This window comes from Miscanthus floridulus, chromosome 16 (assembly GCF_019320115.1).
Source record: "Miscanthus floridulus cultivar M001 chromosome 16, ASM1932011v1, whole genome shotgun sequence".
Classification (NCBI taxonomy): domain Eukaryota; kingdom Viridiplantae; phylum Streptophyta; class Magnoliopsida; order Poales; family Poaceae; genus Miscanthus; species Miscanthus floridulus.
Genome location: NC_089595.1, coordinates 115,113,537 through 115,133,347, shown reverse-complemented (window position 1 = coordinate 115,133,347; position 19,811 = coordinate 115,113,537). Strand labels below are relative to the sequence as shown.

General features: G+C 45.1%; 1 protein-coding gene and 1 pseudogene across 1 annotated transcript; one reads left to right on the top strand and one right to left on the bottom strand.

The window, feature by feature from the left end:
• Positions 1-1,152: 1,152 nt before the first annotated feature.
• On the bottom strand, positions 1,153-2,339 carry LOC136513939 (uncharacterized). Its single transcript, XM_066507913.1, has 2 exons — positions 2,077-2,339; positions 1,153-1,551 (listed from the first exon to the last, which is right to left on the bottom strand). The coding sequence occupies exons 1-2, from the start codon at positions 2,187-2,189 to the stop codon at positions 1,329-1,331; spliced, it is 336 nt and encodes a 111-aa protein (XP_066364010.1). The 5' UTR covers positions 2,190-2,339; the 3' UTR covers positions 1,153-1,328.
• A 2,732-nt stretch (positions 2,340-5,071) lies between these two features.
• Positions 5,072-15,770, top strand: LOC136511336 (putative wall-associated receptor kinase-like 11; annotated as a pseudogene).
• Positions 15,771-19,811: the final 4,041 nt, after the last annotated feature.

Sequence of the window (19,811 nt, the reverse complement as noted above, 5' to 3'; positions counted from 1 at the left end):
ATAAAACATTGGTAACAGACCTTTGCAACATTCCGATCAATTTTTGTAACATCAATATAAAACACTTGCAACATACCTCAGAAACACCTGAAACACTCGAAACATACGTTTGCAACATGTTTTTTCAGCGCAAATATCTCCTTGCTGCTTCACAAATGGAGGCTCGTCGGCGCGAGGAGGTCACTGGTGTGCTCGTCGACAACGCAAAGCTGGGTGGCGGTGCACAGAGGGTGGGTGTGGGGGCAGCACGAGCGTGCGGTGCGCGTAGAGGGTGGGTGGTTGGCACATGAAGGTCACTAGTGTGCTCGCCGGCAGCGTGGAGCTCGCCGGCAACGTGGAGCTGGGCAGCGTAGCACAGAGGACCAGGTGGGAGCGGCATGGGCGGCGGTGACGCAGAGGGCGGGTGGGCGCGGCGCAGGTGGCGTGTTTTCGCCTCGCATACGTCTTCCACCGCAAGGGACATCTCTAGGCTTATGCAAGCCAGGTACCTCCTCGTCTTCACGAGCAGCTAGGCCTGAGAATCTGTCTGTGTCACTTGGGAGAAACAAAGCAGAGTAGAGAAAGGAAAACAGAGCAGAGAAGAACGTTAACGCAGCTGCCTGGGTTGTGTGAGAGAAAAATACTGTTCCAGTTGAAAATTTACGATCGTTTCCGATAAGCCACAGCCAAACGAACAGACTGATGGAAATGAGCAGGAAATAAAAAAAAAAAGGCAAAATTATGGTGTGTGTCATGTCATGTGTCTGTTCGGAGGGAGTCGCTGACGTCGGACGTGCTGTCTGTAGCATTACTGATATTGATATGTGTTGCCTTTAGATAGTTTATTTTTTCCCGGAACGGAAGGATGACAGCAGATTTACCATAATTTTAGACGAGAGAATAAAAAGAACAGGATACAAAACACCCAACCAGCCCGACCAAACGCAGAGAACAGCTGCATTGAGATAGTGGATAGAATAGCTGTGGTGAGTGCTTATATGTTTCAGGACCATCCCTAGCTATGACCCTTACCAGTAGTTGGTCAGAAATTTCATATATTCGGTCTGTTCGTTGGTTGGTTTCTAGGCTGATAAGCTTGGTTGGTATTGGTTTGTTGTGAGAGAAAAATACTATTGGTTGGCTGATAATCTTTGACTGAAACCAACAAGCAAATAGGCTGATTACAAAAAAGTGACAGCAGTGATTTGTGTTTGTCGGAGCCGTACGTATCAACATGTGTTGTCATTGAGTAGTACATGATTACAAGGATACACACGCTTTTATTCCTAGCAAGTTGTGAGCATAACTGAGAGCCTTATATTTCCTTTCACCGCTATTGTTGAGAAAGGTCAAGCGATCTTGGAGCACTCTGGACACAAGAGACGCCCTCTCGACCTGCACTTTGTGCAAGGAACCAAATTGTCAGTCTTGGCTTCAGCTCCAAGGGACTCGTAGAGATCATCCAGCATGCCCAGATTGAGTATCCGTCCGTTCCGAGCTGAGCCTGTTCCTTTGCACTGCGAGCATGCTACAATCCGAAGATCACCACACCTCTTGCACATACCTAGTGACCTGCTATGCATTTGAACATTGTTCAGCAGATAAAAGATGAACAGTGGAAAGCATCAGTTATGTATTTTCTGAACCCAAGTCATCTTCTCCAGTTATCTACACCGTACCCCTTTTTCCCCCCCAAGGCATTTGACCATGTGTTTTTGAACATAAGTCATCTCCAAATATGCTACTTACGTACATCTTTTTTTGGGGGGAGAATTGCACTGAGGGAGATTAGTGTCAGCAGTTTCATTTCCTGACGCACTTTGCAATAAGACGGTATTCCTCATACAGTGGCAGGCTACCAATTGAGGTTGACAATATATGGAATCAACACATTTTAACCAAATTGGGAACATGTACTGCGCAAGCTTATTTTCTATGGAAATTCATTCACCCTTTTGGGCTTTTGTAATTCCCCAACTATTCTACTCTAATTCATCTTCCCTACACTACTCCAAATTAAGATGCTAGACACTAGAACTGGGGCTAACAATAATGAAACAAAAGGCAGGGACGGAGAAATGGGAAGAGGGAAGGGACCTTCTTTGGGAGGAGGCAATGAAGCCGTCGACCTTGGGGGCAGCGATGGTGGCGCCGAGAAGCAGGGCACCCACCACGAAGCCGGCGATCTCGCTGGACGTCAGCCCCTCCATCTCTCCTCCCTCTGCCCACGCGCTTGCGCAGTCGGCGCTGCACCGTCCAAAGCAATTCCCCTCACTGGACTGGATATGAAACTCGCAGCTCTACGGCATACTAGAAGCTTAGCTGATCTTTGCATTAGCAATGTACAGATACAGAAACCAACCTACCTGCTGCCTGCGCCTTCTCGGCTTCTGCACGCCCACTCGCGCCGCCGTTCGTTGGACGACGATGGAGAGGATAAGATTGGGCTCTGGGCCTTGTGGGGCTGGAGGTGGGCGGAATAAGATGGGCTGGCTGGGCCAACATCTAGTGCTGCATTGGTCGCCTGTTGGACTGGATGGGATTTTTTTTTTATGCAATGGATGTGATTTAGATATGCTGTTTCCTTCTTGCTAAAAAAAAAAAAAAAAAAAAAAACGGTTTCCTTCCGGTTGCCATCTCAAGTTCAAAACCGGTACCGACGCGGGCGTCCGTCCATGTCGTACGGACTCGGCTTCCACTTCCCGTTCCGTCTGCTCCGTCTCTCTAAATTCCTCGCTTCAACCCGCCCTACCCATCTCTCGGTCTCTCTCGTCTGCTGGCAGCAGCAGAGCCCCACGTCGCCATCGCTGTCTCCTTCCTCCACCCAAGCCGACCATACCATCTCCTCCCTCAGTTAGCGCAACGCCTCCCCAGCCTCTTCCTCAACCCAGCGTTGTCGCGATGCCTCGCCACCGCGGGCCAACGTCACTGCCCTTGCCGATGGCGGTTGGGCACACCCTAGCCAAGCCAAGGGAACCACGAGCGCGGTCGGTGCTAGTGGTGCTTGCGCACTGCCGCTCACTGCCGGCTCATACCCTGATGCCCGGAATCGACCGGCCCAGGCCTCTATCCCTATGTTGTAAACGTATGTTTCAATTCTTTCAGACGTTTTAGAGGTATGTTGTAACTGTTTTATATAGATGTTGCAAAAGTAGATCAGAATATTGCATATGTTGTTATGACTATACACGTATATTGCAAGTGTTTTTATTTGGATGTAGCGTATATTTTACACATGTTGCAAGTGTTTTATTGGATATTGCATATGTTTTGTAATGGTTTTTCAAGTGCTTTAAGATGTTTTTGCAAATATTTCAGACGCATATTTCAAGTGTTTTATCCGTCTTTAGACACATGTTGCAAATATTTTATGATATTTTTTAAAAAGTGGATCGTCAGATGTTGCACATGTTACAATGTAACTCACTTGCCATAGCCACTTGCTGCAGCTGCTGGGCGACAACAGGAGGCGCAGGAAGCGGAGGGGGAGGTGCAGGCGTTAAATCGCTAGTACTTCCCTCTCGAAATTCAAAAGGGTTTTATATATTATAAATAAACGGGTTTCCGTTGGCGGCCTTTGGGTGCTTGGATGCTCTGTCCTCGTCGATCAGTCAAGCCACTCTTATACTACGTACTACAGACTACACTACAGTACAAGGTCAGTCGTAAGTGGTGCTTAAGACTCCCTGTCAGTATTCGTCTAAACAGCCAGTAAACGATAAACGATAGTAAACTGTTTTATTTAGGGTTAAACGGAAATTAAATGGTTGACCGTTTAAACAGTAAAAAAAAGAAAAAGAAAAAACGGTCTAAACAGCCTAAACGGAACGGAGATAAACAACGTTAAACGGGCTAAACAGCTATTTAAATAGTTGTTTAGACAAACACGAGGTAAATCTAGTTCAGTTTTGTATGGATAAATTTATATATTTAAGTTTATTATATTTATAAATGTGTACACTTGGTACGTTACATGCATAAATATCTATATTTGGTTCTTTTCACATGCATAAATATATATATATATACCAAAATAATTGATTTTTACTCGGATAAATATGTATAAATGCTAGAATACTTGATTTTTTACATGCACATATATAATTATATGTATTTTTTTAAAGTAAACAGCCTAAACACTAAACGAAGAGCGACCGTATAAAGACCGTTTACCGTTTAGGAAAACATTGCTCCTAGTTGACATTGCTAAAGTCCACCCGTGCTTTTTCAGATCATTGTATTCTTCGTGGAGGAGGAATAGGAGGAACAGCAATATACTTAATCAAACATAACAAGCCACTAATTGGTTGGTATTTTATAAAGCATGAACCCCCGATAGGTAGGGTAGAGATACATGTGCCGCCATGTTCATCTCACTGCCTTGTCCCGCGACATGCTTAATTTACGCATGCAATTATTGGTAGTTAGTACCAGGTTCGGTTACGGTATTATTAACCGAGCATATATATATATCGACTCGCCAACTATTCCATCGTGGTTTGCAACCGTAAATCAAACTTGCAGTCGCATTTTTTTTGTCTGGCTGTGCACTTTTGCACTCTGTCGGTCAGAGTTCGAACCCTCTTAGGGTGGATTTGTTGGCCAAAGGAGATGCAGTTTATCTGAACATTGAAAAAAAAATCTCTTCGTCTGTCCCACGCTAAAGCATATGTTTAAGGTCAATTTAGTCTCACGGGAGCTATAGTGCCGTTGTGTATGGATGGGACAGAGGTTCGAGGATTTTCTCGACATACGTGAGAAGATCTTCTTCTTAAGTACAATGCTCGGGGGCTGTCTTACCCCCCACGGGTCGAGTATATGTCACTGCGAGGGCCTTGTTCGCTTGAACTTATCAGCCCGGCCTATCAGTCATGGTACAATAATTTTCTCTCAGCCTGCTCTTTCAGCGAAACGAACAGAGCCGGCACTGAATATACTACGTCCTTTGGACTTTTGGGGCCAGTTGTTGCTTATATAATTTTGATCCGCCAGTAGCTGAAGCTTACAGTATATATTCTCGAGTTCGAGCTGGACAATACATTCACCGGAGAGGACTAGGAGAGAGCCACAGATCGAGCTGCAGGGAAGCGCGATGGGCTTCCTGCCTCCTGACGCCACGCTGCTTATCATCGGTGGTGTGCTCCTCCTACTCGGGCGCGCCGCTGGGGCTGGAGCAGGAGCAGGAGACAATGTGACCATCCCGTCTGCCGCAACGCTCGCCCACTGTCCCATGACGTGCGGCGACATTACCTTCGACTACCCCTTCGGCATCGGCGCCGGCTGTTTCCGGGACCCTGACTTTGAGCTCATCTGCAACTACACTACGCAGCCCCCGAGGCTTTTCCTCAACGACGGCGACACAGAGGTCGTCCACAGCATCGACCCGTCTGACCGCACTAATAATGATCCAGGTACGCACATAAAGGGTAGTCTAACCACAAACTTGTACACGATAGTTTTTAATAGATACGTAGTTTCTTTAGAATAGATTTTTGTCCAATCGTCTATCATCTCTCTCCTACCATTCACCTATTATATTTCTTTCCATCTTAGTTCTTGTATGGACATAGTTTCCTGGACAAGAAACAATTTCATTCTTTCTCTTATTAATACCAATACTATGTTAACATTTTACTTAGTTGATAACCTAACTGGTGTCTATAGGAACCATCCTACTCCCTATGTCCTGAAATATAGTGCATTCTGGCATATGAAGTTTGTTCTCAAATATAGTGTATTTGGGGAACAAGAAGATAATGTTTACTTAAATAAAAATACGTCATTATTTTGTATAAGGAAAGTAACTCATGTACTTGCCATATTTTGTGTAAGGAAAGGAGACTAAGAGTTCACCCTTTAATCATGCAGAATAGAATCAGATTTCAATACATTAAGAAGGTAAGTGAGGGATACATGCGTCTATTGCATTCTCCCTTATTTTGTCTTCGAATAACCAGAATGCACTATATTTCAGGACGGAGGGAGTAACTTCTAGGCTGGGACTACCCTAAAGGCAACTATAACTCAAACACTACTAGGCAGTTTCTATATTTATCACGTCATATAGACACTACACATAGAAACTATAATCATCTTTACTATAATAGCTATTAGATCTATTTTATTATTTAAAAAAAACTCTCTCTCTCTAAAATATCCCATACATCAATATCTAAATTATGCACCTTTGCTATTATCAAATTAACTTAAAGTAACACCTATATTCACATCTAAATTATCCACCCTACCATTATAAAAAATGACTTTGAATTGCCCCTTAATTTGCCTTTTAGACTGCAACCTATGCCACTATAAAAATGACTTAGAGTAGTCCAAAAATCTTGATATAAGTTACCTATGTTTTTCTATTATGAGAAATAATTAAAATAACCATGAATATGTTTTTTTCTCCCATTGCAACGCACGGGCATATTTACTAGTCAAACTCATATCCCATTATGAAAAATATATAAGTCAAAGTAATGCCTTAAATCTAGATCTAAAGAACCCACATTTTCCATTGTGAAAAATAACCACCCACAAATTTGCAAGAAATAATCCAAAGAAACCTTGATGCTTCTAAACTAGCAATTTGGCCACTATTAGCCACAATTCATTTTAGATGCCAATTTGGACCTTGTTTGTTGTTACAGTCTGCAAGCTAAAACAGATAAGACTCAGAATGTAACAATCCATATGTTAAATTGTTACTATGACAATTTGCTTTCCCCAACTAGTATTTATATTAAAACTTACCTAAAGAAACACTAAAATTGCATCTAAATTACCTACATCTTTCATTATAAGAAGATTCCAAAGTACTCCTAGATATGCTTCTAAATTACACACATGCCATTATTGATACATGAAATTTTAGGTCAATTTATACATGCATGATGTGTGCCACACGAAAACTCTATATACATGTATGCATGAAGAAATGTGCATAGCAATTTCCACATCAAACACATAGCTCAACCCAAGGTTTTAACTAAAAATATATCAAACACACGTGGAGGTGAGGTCTTTGAAGCTAGGCCTTCCTGCCCTGTCTACCACTGTCAGATACTCAGATCCTTCTATTGGCAACAGTGGCTGTCCCCATGCCAGATAGATTTAGGTTCAGCAAATCGCAGGGCGCACCATCCCCATTTTTCTAGAGCCCAATCCAATTTTTGATAGCTTTTAGAGATATAGTTACACGTGCTCCAAATATTTTATTAACGTGTCCCTTGCCCTAATATATCTCTAGTATTTTCTCAAACTATTTGGAGGCTTGACTATATTTTCTATATTTTTAAAACCACTCGTTTTTAACTAGAAAAGGACGGCATGGCTCAAAACCATTCTTGAGGCCACTTTTCACCGGTGTATGGCGGTAATTTGTCACATTTTGAAAGATGGAGGTCGAAGATTTCTAGTTTTTTTAGTCAATGGAGCTATGGAGAAGGAGGTGGGGGGTAGACTCAACAACCAAGTTCAGGGATCAAACAGACTTCATTCTTATGTCTGTTAATGAAGGACCGATAACGGTGGCCAGAGGAGGGGGGCGGGGGTGTTTGAATGGGAGCCTAATTTTTCTTTCCAAAACTTAAGCGGCTGTCCCAAATCAGCGCGAACCTCTCTGGACACCCCGTAATCAGGGCCAGAACCGGTGGTGCACCGGATACCACCGATGCTCTTGGGCAGAGGAGAACGGGAGCGAGGCTCTCTGGAACGCAGCTCCGATGACCCAAAACCGGTGCACACCGGTTTGCACGGTGCGCACGAAGAGAGAAGACAAAGAGCGAGGAACTGCACTCGCTGCTCACAACACGCACCGGTTGCATCCGGTGGTGTAACCGGTGCTCAAGACCGATGCACACAGGTTTCACGGTGTGCACGACCAGAACAGCAGCAGGCGAAGAATAGCACTGCGCCGAGCCCAACACGCACCGGTCGTGTTCGGTACAAGGACTGGTGAACCAAAATCAAACGAATCTTGGCCAAATCAAAACCAACTGCCACAATTTTTACTAGAGGGACACAAGGCAGCAGGTGGGCTATCCCTAAGAAATCATCGCCCAAGACTTAGCCAAACCCCGGGAAATTTCAAATATCGCGAAGAACTCGGTTTTTCCTCCCCAAAACGAAAATCGTCCGGATCTATGAGCTCGTGTTGATTCAATCGAATTCACTCGGTGAACAAGATCAACACAGGTCCTAGCTCATCTCTGATCGAATTGAACGAAACCACACGAAATCGACTTTACCAAGAGATCGAAGCAAAACGGGGGAGAGAAGAAACCAAGAACGAAGAACACCAAAACACGAATCACAAGAACAAGAACTCGGATTTGAATTGAAGAGGACAACGAGAGGTAAGGGCCTCTCTTCCCACGAGAATCACAAGTTCAAAAGATCCGGTCACACAGGCTGCAGCTAGTTCATATGTGGACCTCTCAGTAGAACACTAGAGGCAGAAAAACTAAGAGATAAAAAAATGAAATGCTAGAGAGATATGACTGATTGGGGCAACCGTTCTCTTATTTGTAGTGTTTATTACACATTCCCAATATGCCCCTAAGTATTTAGAGCAAACCACCTAACCCAAGGGCTATTGTGGCCCAACTCAGAGATCCACTCGTCCGACTTAGCTTCGCCTCGACACAAGCCTCGCGATGACACCAATGTCGCCTTCGATTCCCGCTGGAACAGCACCGGGGTTTTGAGGCCCAAACCCAAAAATCGTCCACTAGTGGTTTTGAGGCCCAAACCACCAAACCACTCGACATGTGTCACTGTGGTCAACACGGTTACTTCCATGTACTCTTGCACTTGCCAATGACCCCAGGTGTCAGCCACCTACGGTCGATTACCTGGCTTCTCCGGTCCCTCGATCCAAACCCCGGCATCCATCCTTCACTGCTCCCAGTCCACCAGCACCGACCCGCTTGACCTGTACCTTCGTCGTCAACCATCGTCTCCGAGCTCCACACCTACGCACCACAACCCAAGAGACATGTTGCACAATCCAACTCATGCCTCGGTTAGTTCAAACAACTCAACCCAAAGCGCTTGTTGACAATCACTCGTCACAAACCTAACCACATGGGTACATATGGATCATGTGTTCGCAGTTAAATTGCTAACCTGTACAGAGCACGAGTTGATAGATGATAGATTAGTTTATGACAAAATATAGTATTTTTAGTTAGGAAGGTCAGGTTGCGTTCTGCATGCATATAAGGCAGTAATTATTATGGCTGAAGTTTTTCCTAGAAAAAATATAATATTTATTTCATAGATCATGGTTAATAACAGGTTTACCCGTCGCCACGTACCATCCCCATGATGTCCGGCGTTAGAGTGTACAACATGTCATGGAAGGCACCAGGCCGGTCTTTTACTGGCTCGCTTTGCGTACAACTAAACTTCATTGGCTGTGACTTCGATGCTTATCTTGTGGATGACGTTCACTCAAGGACTTTGATATGTAGTGTTACCTGCCCCAGCGAAGGGATCACGGAAACCGTTGCCAAGCATCAGTGCAACGGCACCGGGTGTTGCAGCCATACTCAAGAAACTACATATCAAGAAAGTGATATTTCCAGCTTGAACCTCCAGTTCGTCAGGAACGATAACAAGCTTGAAGGCAGACCTGATGATGCTGAAGCACAACCATCTAACCTGAGCTCTTTATGGTCCAGAATCAGCATTGAAACCGATTCCATGCTGCTTTATTGGGGTGTCCTACTGGATAATCACCAAAACTGTGCCGCTGCGTCGGAGAACAAGACCAGATACGCTTGTGTGAGCGAGCACAGCACATGCTCATCTAATGTGTACGGGATTTACCCTACATACTTGTGCATGTGCGCTGATGGGTATGTCGGCAATCCTTATGTGCATGCATATGCTGGTGGTTGCTTGCCTGATCATAGAGGTAAACTACCTATAATTGCTTGATATTAACTGTCATCAAAACATTACCACATTTAGTTGTTGTTGTTTGAACAGCTATTGGCTATGCAATTAACTTGTTCTCAAACAACTAACAGTGTATAATCCAAAACCACAGAAGGTGAATTGTCGTCGATCATGTGGGAACATCAGTGTTCCATTCCCATTCGGCCTAGAAGAAGGCTGCTCTGGAAGAGAAGAATTTCAGCTCAACTGCACTGACGTGGCATCCTCAACGCTTACATTTCTATGGAATCAATACGTTGTGTCAGACCTCAATATTGGCAAAGGCGTCCTGGCCGCTAGCGTTAACAGTTCTATGGAAGCAAGAGATCGTTCTGGTCCTTTCTACAGTGCTTCTGTAGTCACTGAGGATTTTCATTGGGCGGTATCCAGTCTGAGCTGCCAACAGGCACAACAGGATATCATAGCATATGCGTGTGTTAGTGCAAACAGTACATGCTTACATGTCAACTACATAGTCCTTGGAGTTGATACCTACATTGGCTATCGATGCAAATGTGTGGATGGCTTTGATGGAAACCCATATATCCCAAACGGTTGCCAAGGTTCACTCATACAAAAACTACACACACGTACTCTTTTGATTGATTCTTTTTCCATCTTATAGAACGCATGTGGATGCAGATATTGATGAGTGTGAAACACCAAGCATCTGTGAAGGACCCTGCCACAATACCGTAGGAAGTTACTACTGCACAAAATGCCCTCACAAGACACAGTATGAGGGGGTCCCTCACAACTTGGCCGAGTTGGAGGGGGAGGCGCTGTAATGGTGCCTGGGACCGTTTTCAGTCGCGCCCTCTGTTTCTCAATGATATCATACAACTGCTGTGTTTGGAATGTGCGTGGCCTGAATGGTCGTGCCCGTCGCAATGTCGTTAGGGACCTTCTGACCCAGCAACGCGTTTCTCTCGTGTGTCTACAGGAGACTAAGCTCTCCGTCATTTGTAACTCACTGGCTAATGAAATACTGGGATCTATGTTCGACTATGACTATCTGCCGTCTGCTAATGTAGCCGGGGGGATCTTATTTGGCTGGCAGCGTGAACAATGGGTGGTTTCCCAGGTGGATAAACGTCGCTTCTTCTTATCGGCTAAGGTGGCCAACACAGCCGCACCACAGGACTGCTGGTGGCTGACGGTGGTCTATGGGCCACAGGCGGACCAGGAAAAGGTCGAGTTCCTGGACGAACTCCGCCAGTTCAGGATGACGGCTGATGGACCGTGGGTGCTATGTGGGGATTTCAACATGATTTACAGAGCAGAGGATAAGAGCAACGATCGCCTCGACCGTCGTTGTATGCGTCGTTTCCGGGCATTCATCGATGCCGTCGAGCTGGAAGAGCTCAACCTAGTCGGCAGACGGTTCACCTGGTCCAGTGAGCGGGACCAGCCGACTCTGGAACGGCTGGACCGTGTCTTCACCACGGCAGGCTGGTTGCAAGCGCACCCGAATCATATCCTACGGGAGCTTTCCACAGATTGCTCCGATCATTGTCCGCTGCTGATGATGGCAAACGTGGTGCCATGGGCAAAAAAGAGGTTTCAATTTGAACCACACTGGACCAAATCCCCAGGGTTCATGGAGGTTGTGGGGTCTGCCTGGTCAGCAACTCTGTTGCATGCGGACCCGTTCCGTGTACTGGATTACAAACTCAGAAATGTGGCACGGGCGCTGAAGAGCTGGAGTGATAAGAAGATCGGCAGTGTGCGGATGCAGCTAGCCTTGGTCCGGGAGGCAATCACACGTCTGGATGTGGCTCAGGAATCCAGGTCGCTCTCTGTGCAGGAGTCACAACTGCATAAATCGCTGAAAGTCCGCATGCTCGGTTTGGCATCCCTGCTGCATACGATGGCCAGACAGCGATCAAGAATGATGTTTCTAGCTGAGGGGGATGCTAACACCAAGTTCTTTCACCTCATGGCTTGCCACAGAAAACACAGAAACTTTATACGGTCTCTCCACGTGAATGACAATGTGATTGTCAGTGGAGAAGGAATGGCTGATGCGCTGTACCATTACTATGACCAAGTCCTAGGCACCATCTTTGTTCCCTCCCAAAGATTCGACCTTGGGATTATTGGGCTGCCATCGGTGGACCTTTCCAGCCTGGAGGTCCACTTCACTGAAGCTGAAATTTGGGCAATGATCTCTGAAATGCCGAATGACAAGTCGCCAGGGCCAGATGGCTTCACAGGCCTCTTCTATAAGACGGCCTAGCCCGTAATCAAGCTGGACATTCTGAACGCCTTCAACGCGTTCTGGGCGCGCGACACTAGAAACTTCAACTTACTTAACGATGCTTATATGATCCTGCTAAGAAAGAAAGATCAGCCTGAGGAGATCAAGGACTACCGCCCTATCAGTCTCATTCACAGTTTTGGAAAACTAATCACAAAATGCCTAGCAGCAAGGATGACACAGGTGCTGGACAGTTTGGTTCGGCCAAACCAGACAGCCTTCATCAGAGGTCGCTGCATACATGATAATTTCCAGCTTGTGCGCCTCTCCTGTAAGGCGATTCATGAAAAACGAGTTCCCTGTGTCCTGCTCAAGATTGATATAGCCAAGGCTTTTGATTCAGTGGCATGGAACTTCTTGCTCGAGGTGCTGGCACATTTGGGCTTCGGCCAACGGTGGAGGGACTGGGTCTCCAGCATGCTGTCAACTGCTAGCACAAAAATACTTTTGAATGGTAGGCCTAGGAGAAGAATATGCCATGCGAGGGGACTGCGCCAGGGTGATCCACTGTCACCGATGCTTTTTGTGCTCGTCAGGGAGGTTCTCAACCATCTGATCTGCTGGCTGGATGTCCAGGGTTTCTTGTCACCCTTGGGGGTCGCTGCGCTGCCTTTCAGGGTCAGCTTGTACGCTGACGACATCGTCATGTTTATAAAACCAAATTTGGATGATCTGCTCGTCCTAAAGGGGGCGGTGGAGCTCTTCGGCCTGGCGTCTGGGCTGTTCTCCAACTTGGATAAGAGTGTGGCTACTCCGATTGGCTGCTCAGAGCAGGAGGCAGAACTCGTGCGTGACACTTTATTATGCAAGATCTAGGCCTTCCCATGTCGCTACCTGGGTATTCCACTATCAATTTTCAAGCTGAGGAAGAGCGTTGAGCAGAGCCTGGTAGACGCCGTCGCCTCTAGGATACCACAGTGGAAAGGTAGATTACTGAACATGGCCGGGAGGACAACATTAGCTAGAGCCACACTCTCGGCAATACCGATCCACATGTCCATAGCGCTATGCCTTTCACAGTGGGCCATTGAGCAAATCGATAGGCGGCGACGTGCTTTCATTTGGTGTGGCGAGCAGACGGTCACTGCAGGCAAGTGCAAAGTGGCATGGAAATCATGCTGCAAACCAAAGGATCTTGGAGGGCTGGGCGTCATTAATATGCGACGTGCTGGGGTGGCACTGAGGGTCCGATGGGAGTGGAAATGTTGGGTGGATCAAAGACTGAATTGGTCCAGCTTGCATAGAAAAAAAAGAAAAGGTGGTCACTGCGGTTTTCAAGGCAGCCACAGTGTCCATTGTTGGCTCTAGGGAATCGACTTTCTTCTGGACGGACAACTGGATTGATGGTGCAAGCATTCAGTCATTGGCACCGGCGCTCTTTCAGGTTGTTGTAGCAAGGTGTCGGGGGGCGCTAGTATGTGATGCACTATCGGGTAATGCTTGGGTGCGCCACATCACCGGAGCACATACGGTTCAGGTCATCAACGAGTTCATGTTGGTGTGGTAGCAAGTTCGAAGATTTCTGCCCTTGCAGGGAACACCTGATGTGTTTTGGTGGAGGCTCACACCGGATGGAGCCTACTCTTCGGCCTCAGCTTATGGAGCCATGTTCTTTGGTGCTTCGAGGACTCTTGGGTCAAGGGAGATTTGGAATACCTTGGCGCCACCAAGAGTCCGTGCCTTCTTCTGGTTGGTATTGCACAAGAGATGCTAGACCGCAGAACGGCGGTTTCACCATGGCTTGCAAGACAGTGACATCTGCATCACTTGTGACCAAATGACGGAGAGTATGGATCATATCATCTTGGGTTGTGTCTATAGCAGGGAGGTTTGGGCCATTCTACTGGCCAAACTCCATCTCCTGGATGTTGTGCTCGTCAATGAGGAGGATGTCATGGAGTGGTGGATGCACAACAGAAAGCTCGTTGTAAAACCGGCGAGAAAGGGGTTCAATTCGCTCTTCTTCCTAGTTGGCTAGAGACTGTGGAAGGAGAGGAACTCGCGCACTTTCGATGGAGCTTCTACTGACGTGGCTGGGCTGGCTTGCTCGATCTGGGGTGAGGCCGAGGAGTGGTGTTTGGCGGGATACAAGAACCTCTTGTCTTTGCTAACACTCATGTAGTCTTCAGGGGTCATTCACGTCGCAAGCATAGTGTTATGTAAATCAATTTCACTCGTTGCCCATGGGCCGGAGTGCTTTGGTAATCGGTGGATTACCATGGCGTTTAGTTGTAATTTCGTGTAAACTCTCTTCTCCTGCTTAATGAAAACAGTGCTCGAGGCACGTTCGAGAAAAAAAAAGACACAGTATGACACTGCAAGAAAGCAGTGCACTAAAGAAAAAAGACAGAGAAATCTTTTGCTAGGTGAGTTTGTACTCGTTGATTAGATTTCACAATGACCGCTGTCTCACAAAGACATTGAGAAGTATAACTTTCCATTATAGGTATTGTGATTGGAGTTAGCGTTGGCTTTGGAATTCTACTTCTTGGCTTGTCTACCACATTTTTTGTTAATAGATGGAGAAGAGAAGTTGAAAGGAAACTGCATCAAAAGTATTTTTGTGAGAACCAAGGCCTTCTACTATCATCAGATGAAAATGCTAGTGACAAGACAAAGATCTTCTCTTTGGAAGAGCTAGAAAAGGCCACAAACAACTTTGATGAAACACGCATCCTTGGCCGTGGTGGGCATGGTATGGTTTATAAAGGCATTTTATCTGATCAACGTGTGGTGGCTATAAAAAAGTCAAAGATAATAGAGCAAAATGAGATCAATGAATTCATCAATGAAGTTGCCCTTCTTTCCCAGATAAACCATCAGAACATTGTAAGACTTTTTGGTTGCTGCCTTGAGACCAAGGTCCCACTATTGGTATATGACTTTTGTTCCCAATGGTTCGCTATTCCAAATTCTTCATTCAAGTACATTTAGCGACTTCTCTTTGTCCTGGGATGATTGCCTAAGAGTTGCCACCGAAGCTGCAGGAGCTCTTTGTTATCTTCACTCTGCAGCTTCTGTATCAGTCTTCCATCGTGATGTCAAGTCATCTAATATACTCCTTGATGCAAACTACACCACTAAAGTTTCAGACTTTGGAGCTTCTAGATTGGTTCCTATTGATCAAACCCATATCTCTACACATGTTCAAGGCACATTTGGTTACTTAGATCCGGAGTACTACCATACTGGGCAGTTAAATGAAAAGAGCGATGTATATAGTTTTGGAGTAGGTATTTTGGAGCTCCTCCTACATAGGGAACCTATTTTCACTGATGAGTCAGGTTTAAGGCAAAACTTGTCAAGTTACTTTCTATGTGAGTTGAAGTCAAGGCCAGTTGAGGAGATAGTTGCTGCTCACATTCGCGAAGAGGCAACCGAGGAAGAGATAGAAAGTGTTGCATCCCTTGCTGAGATGTGTTTGAAACTTAAAGGTGAAGATAGACCTATGATGAAGCAAGTTGAGATAGCATTGCATGCTGTGCAAATGAAAAGGTCAAAGTTGTGAAGAATTGCTCTAGAAAATGATGAAGAGATGCAACTGTTGCTATATTCAAGAGCTCAGGAGCTATTAGGCACTTAGGTGGACTAACCAAGCCATGGGTGCTACAGCTTGGAGCAAGAGTTCTTAGCATCTGTTGAGTTACCATGATTAATTTTCTCATGAACTTCTCAATGCTGATCTCCCTGAATGTCCTAAACTCCTAATATTGAGATTATTTTCCTTCATTTTTTTTTCTATTTTTGGAGTTTGGTGCTCAGAATGTTCTTAGGCCATTCCCAGTGCATGGGTTGATTGTGTGGTTTCGAAGGGTGCACATCATCTAAATAGGAGTGGTCTGGTTAATGAATAACAAGGTATCCTAGTGTACTGTTTCATACTTTCATTTCATAGTTTCATAAGCTGTCTATAATGTTGACAGCATGATGTGGCCTGTAATTGTTACTAAATCGAGTACTGGAATACCTGACCATCTAATAAAATTGAAATATAATGTTGGCAACAAAATTTGAATTAATTCACACTCCAATAATCATACTATATAAATGAATCAACCTATCTCAATTGGAGATTTTCTTAGGGACCTTGATCTTTGCAAGATATGCTCAACCAAATCTTTCTTATGTTGTAGATGAGCTAAACAATCCCAAATCTAGGCATCCTTCTCTAGCACTCTTCAAGGGAGATTTCTGTTGTTTCGGCAATAGTGGTGCTTGGACCCTCATTCAAATCAAGATTCTCTTTAGTGTCCCTGCCTTACTCGTTTTCCCTTTTTGATGCGTGATCAGTCTCTTGTACTAAAATGGGCCGGCATAGGCGTCCAGCCCTGCATTCTCCAAGTCTCCTGTGTTGGTGCCTAGCATCATGATATTGTGGGTTGTGGCTGCATGGCCAATATATGTAGCTCAAACGGATGCAGCGAGCATTTTTTCTTTTTCTTCTGTTGGGATAACCACACTAACACACTTGTTAGTTGATAGTGGAATCACTTAATTTCACCACAATGCGAAATTAGCTTAGGTCGTCACCTACTCATGGAAGAAAACATATGCATCACACATATATGGAGGAAATAGCAGTAGTCACAACTGGTCCCAATCAGTTGTCATCACATCAACCCAGTTGCAGTTGATTGCAACTGATCACAACAGCACCAACAGCAAGCACAACTAGTTGCAGCAAATCACTTGCAACTGCAGTCGCAACTAGTTGCAGCCAAACTTGCATCAATAATAAGACACCAGATTTAATGTGGAAAACCCCCAAATCAGGGTAAAAACCACAGGACCAAGCTAGCCAAATCTTCTTCCACTATATGCTTGTGGGATTAGAACAAGTTTATTTCTAGTTAGCACCGGAGGCAATCATACAACAAGATACAATAGATCTTGTATAGAAACAATAAGATTTGAGGCTGCTACTTAGGGAGTGGAAAGACCTCACCAAATGAAGGTGGAACTTAGAGTAGAGGCACCAAGGATGTCATCTGAAGCTTCACAACCTTGAGGACAAACCCTTCTTGATCTATTGCAAGATCTCCTCTCTAATCTCACTCTTCTCCCTCTCTTTCTTATCTCTAGTTTTCTTCCCTCTCAGGCACAAGGAGAACAAGGGGCTGAACTGAGTTGTCTTCACTCACACACTAGGAGTGGTTGTACTGTGCTGCTACTCCCTCTCACGATGAGGCAAGACTGAAGTAGTGGTCCTGCTGTCCAGATGCTTCTTCCTTCTTCTAGAAGCCAAAGAAGCAAATACTAGATGCATACAAGTTTGGTCTACTTTCTTTTGCTACACCATGACATGTGGGGCTGCTCTCTGGGAGCAATTACTCTCCCCATGGCCCATTCATGAGGAGGATTTCCCAACATCTTCTTCCCCTAATTACTACATGATGTTTTTCTCCTTTCCATGCTCACATGCATTGGAAAAATGTATGGACTATGAAAGTCCTTCCCAAGGACTGCACAGAGTTTATATTTCTGAAAAAACTAAACATTTGATCAAAGCTTCGACAGCTAAGGCCTTGTTTGGATGCATGTGTATCCACTTCGATCTACATGTGTTAGAGTGGATTGAGATGAATACATGCGCATCAAACAAGGCCCAAAAGGTTTACCCCACGTGCCCAAATAACGGTGATTGTCTCAAGCTATTCTCTAGTGGGTAGTAACATGCTCATTAATTTAATTAGATGTCATGTTTGGTTGGAGGTAAAAGGAAGGAATGAGAGACTTTAGAGTCAGGGGTTTAAAAATCTTATGTTTGTTTCATGGGACTACGAGTTTTGTGGATGTGGCTGGCCTGCTTCCTCGCCCTTGTGGACCATAGCAGCGTCCTAGTGGCCTATGTCATGCGGCGCCTCGGCGCGGAGGCATCCCCAAGATTGAGGAGAAGTTTCGAGAGATTAAGAAAAAGTATAGGAAGAAGGGATTAGAAAGGGACTACTAGAGCTTTTTTTCCTACTAAATCCTAGTTATAGAGAAAGGGGATTGAGGTTTTTCAATCTAATGAGATGCTCACTTGACTACTATTGGAGTGCTACTTTTCTTGGCAGTCTCATATGGTCTTCTCATTCATCAAATGGATGTTAAGACTTTCATGAATGGAGAGTTTAAGGAAGAGATCTATATGGATCAATCAAATGGATTTATAGAAAAAGGTTAGATGGAATGATGTGTAAACTATTGAAATTTTTGTATGACCTAAAGCAAGCACCTAAGCAATGGCATGAAAAGTTTGATAGATTTTTGACATCTGCTGGCTTTGTTGTGAACAAAGCTGATAAGTGTGTGATCTTGTGCTTATAAGTTAATGATATACTGATTTTTTGGGACAATTTTAATGTGCCTATGTGCTTCACACCTGCACACCAACACAGCCAAGAGACATGTTGCACACGCACTCACGCAATGGTTAGTCTTCAAATTCAACCAAAGCCGATCATGTCCTGATAATCACTCATCACAACTTGACACATAAGGGTATATATGAACCTTGTGTTCGCAAAGTTTTATGTCTATCTATAGTTGTGTCTTTTAGCTAGGTCATCTGGATTAGGTTGGCTTAGTGGTAATTGGTAAAGGACAGTTAGTAGGTTCTGGACTTGTTTGTTGCTTCCTGAACATGTCTCTGAATGTTGTAGTTTCATTATATATTTATATGCTAATGGAATGGGGCACTAGCGCCCGGACATCCGGCGCTCGCAACGCATCCGGACGCATCTCCTAGTCCTAGCCAACCAAACCAGTTCGCATCGTGGCCCACCAATGTGATCATCTCAGCTTTCTACGTAAAATAGAAAACTAAAAGGGGCTGAAGTGCTACCTGCCTACGTAATAGAAGGGGACAGCGTGCGCTCGTGTCCGCTCCGCAATCCCCCAGAGCGTCCTATTTACTGGCCCCCGGTCCCCGGCGCACCCTGTTCGCTGGCCCCCGCTATGCCCCCTCTGTAGTCTGAGAAGGATGCAAGGCAGTAGAAGGCGAGGAGGAGGCGAGGCAGCAGAAAGCGAGTAGAGAGATGCAACACCCGATCTACTTTTGAAACATCCAGATACAACACTTGCAATATACGTCTAAAGATAGATGAAATATTTAAAACATGCATCTAAAATACTTGCAAAAACACCTGAAAGAAACACTTGAAAACAATTGTAACACATACGCAACATTCAGATAAAATGCTTGCAACATATATGTGAAATATATGTAACATCCAGATAAACACACATGCAACATACGTCTAAAAACAGATGAAACATTAAGAACAAACGTTTGCAACATATGTGTACAACCATTGCAATATATGCAACATCCCGATCTACTTTTACAACATCCATACGAAACCCTTGCAACATACCTCTGAGACATATGAAACACTTGAAACATACGCTTGCAACATGTACTTTTAGCGCAAGCGCAATGTCACCTCGCTGCTTGGACGAATGGAGCTTGTCCATTGTGGAGCTCGACACCGGCATGGAGCTCAATGCCACAGAGTGCGTAGAGGTCGCCGTTGCGGAGCTCGTCGGAGGCACGAACCTCGGCAGTGGCCGCGACAGGTGGATGGAGCGCAACCACGACAGGAGCCGCGAGTATGGGCTGCGGGTGTGTGGCTCGGGCAGG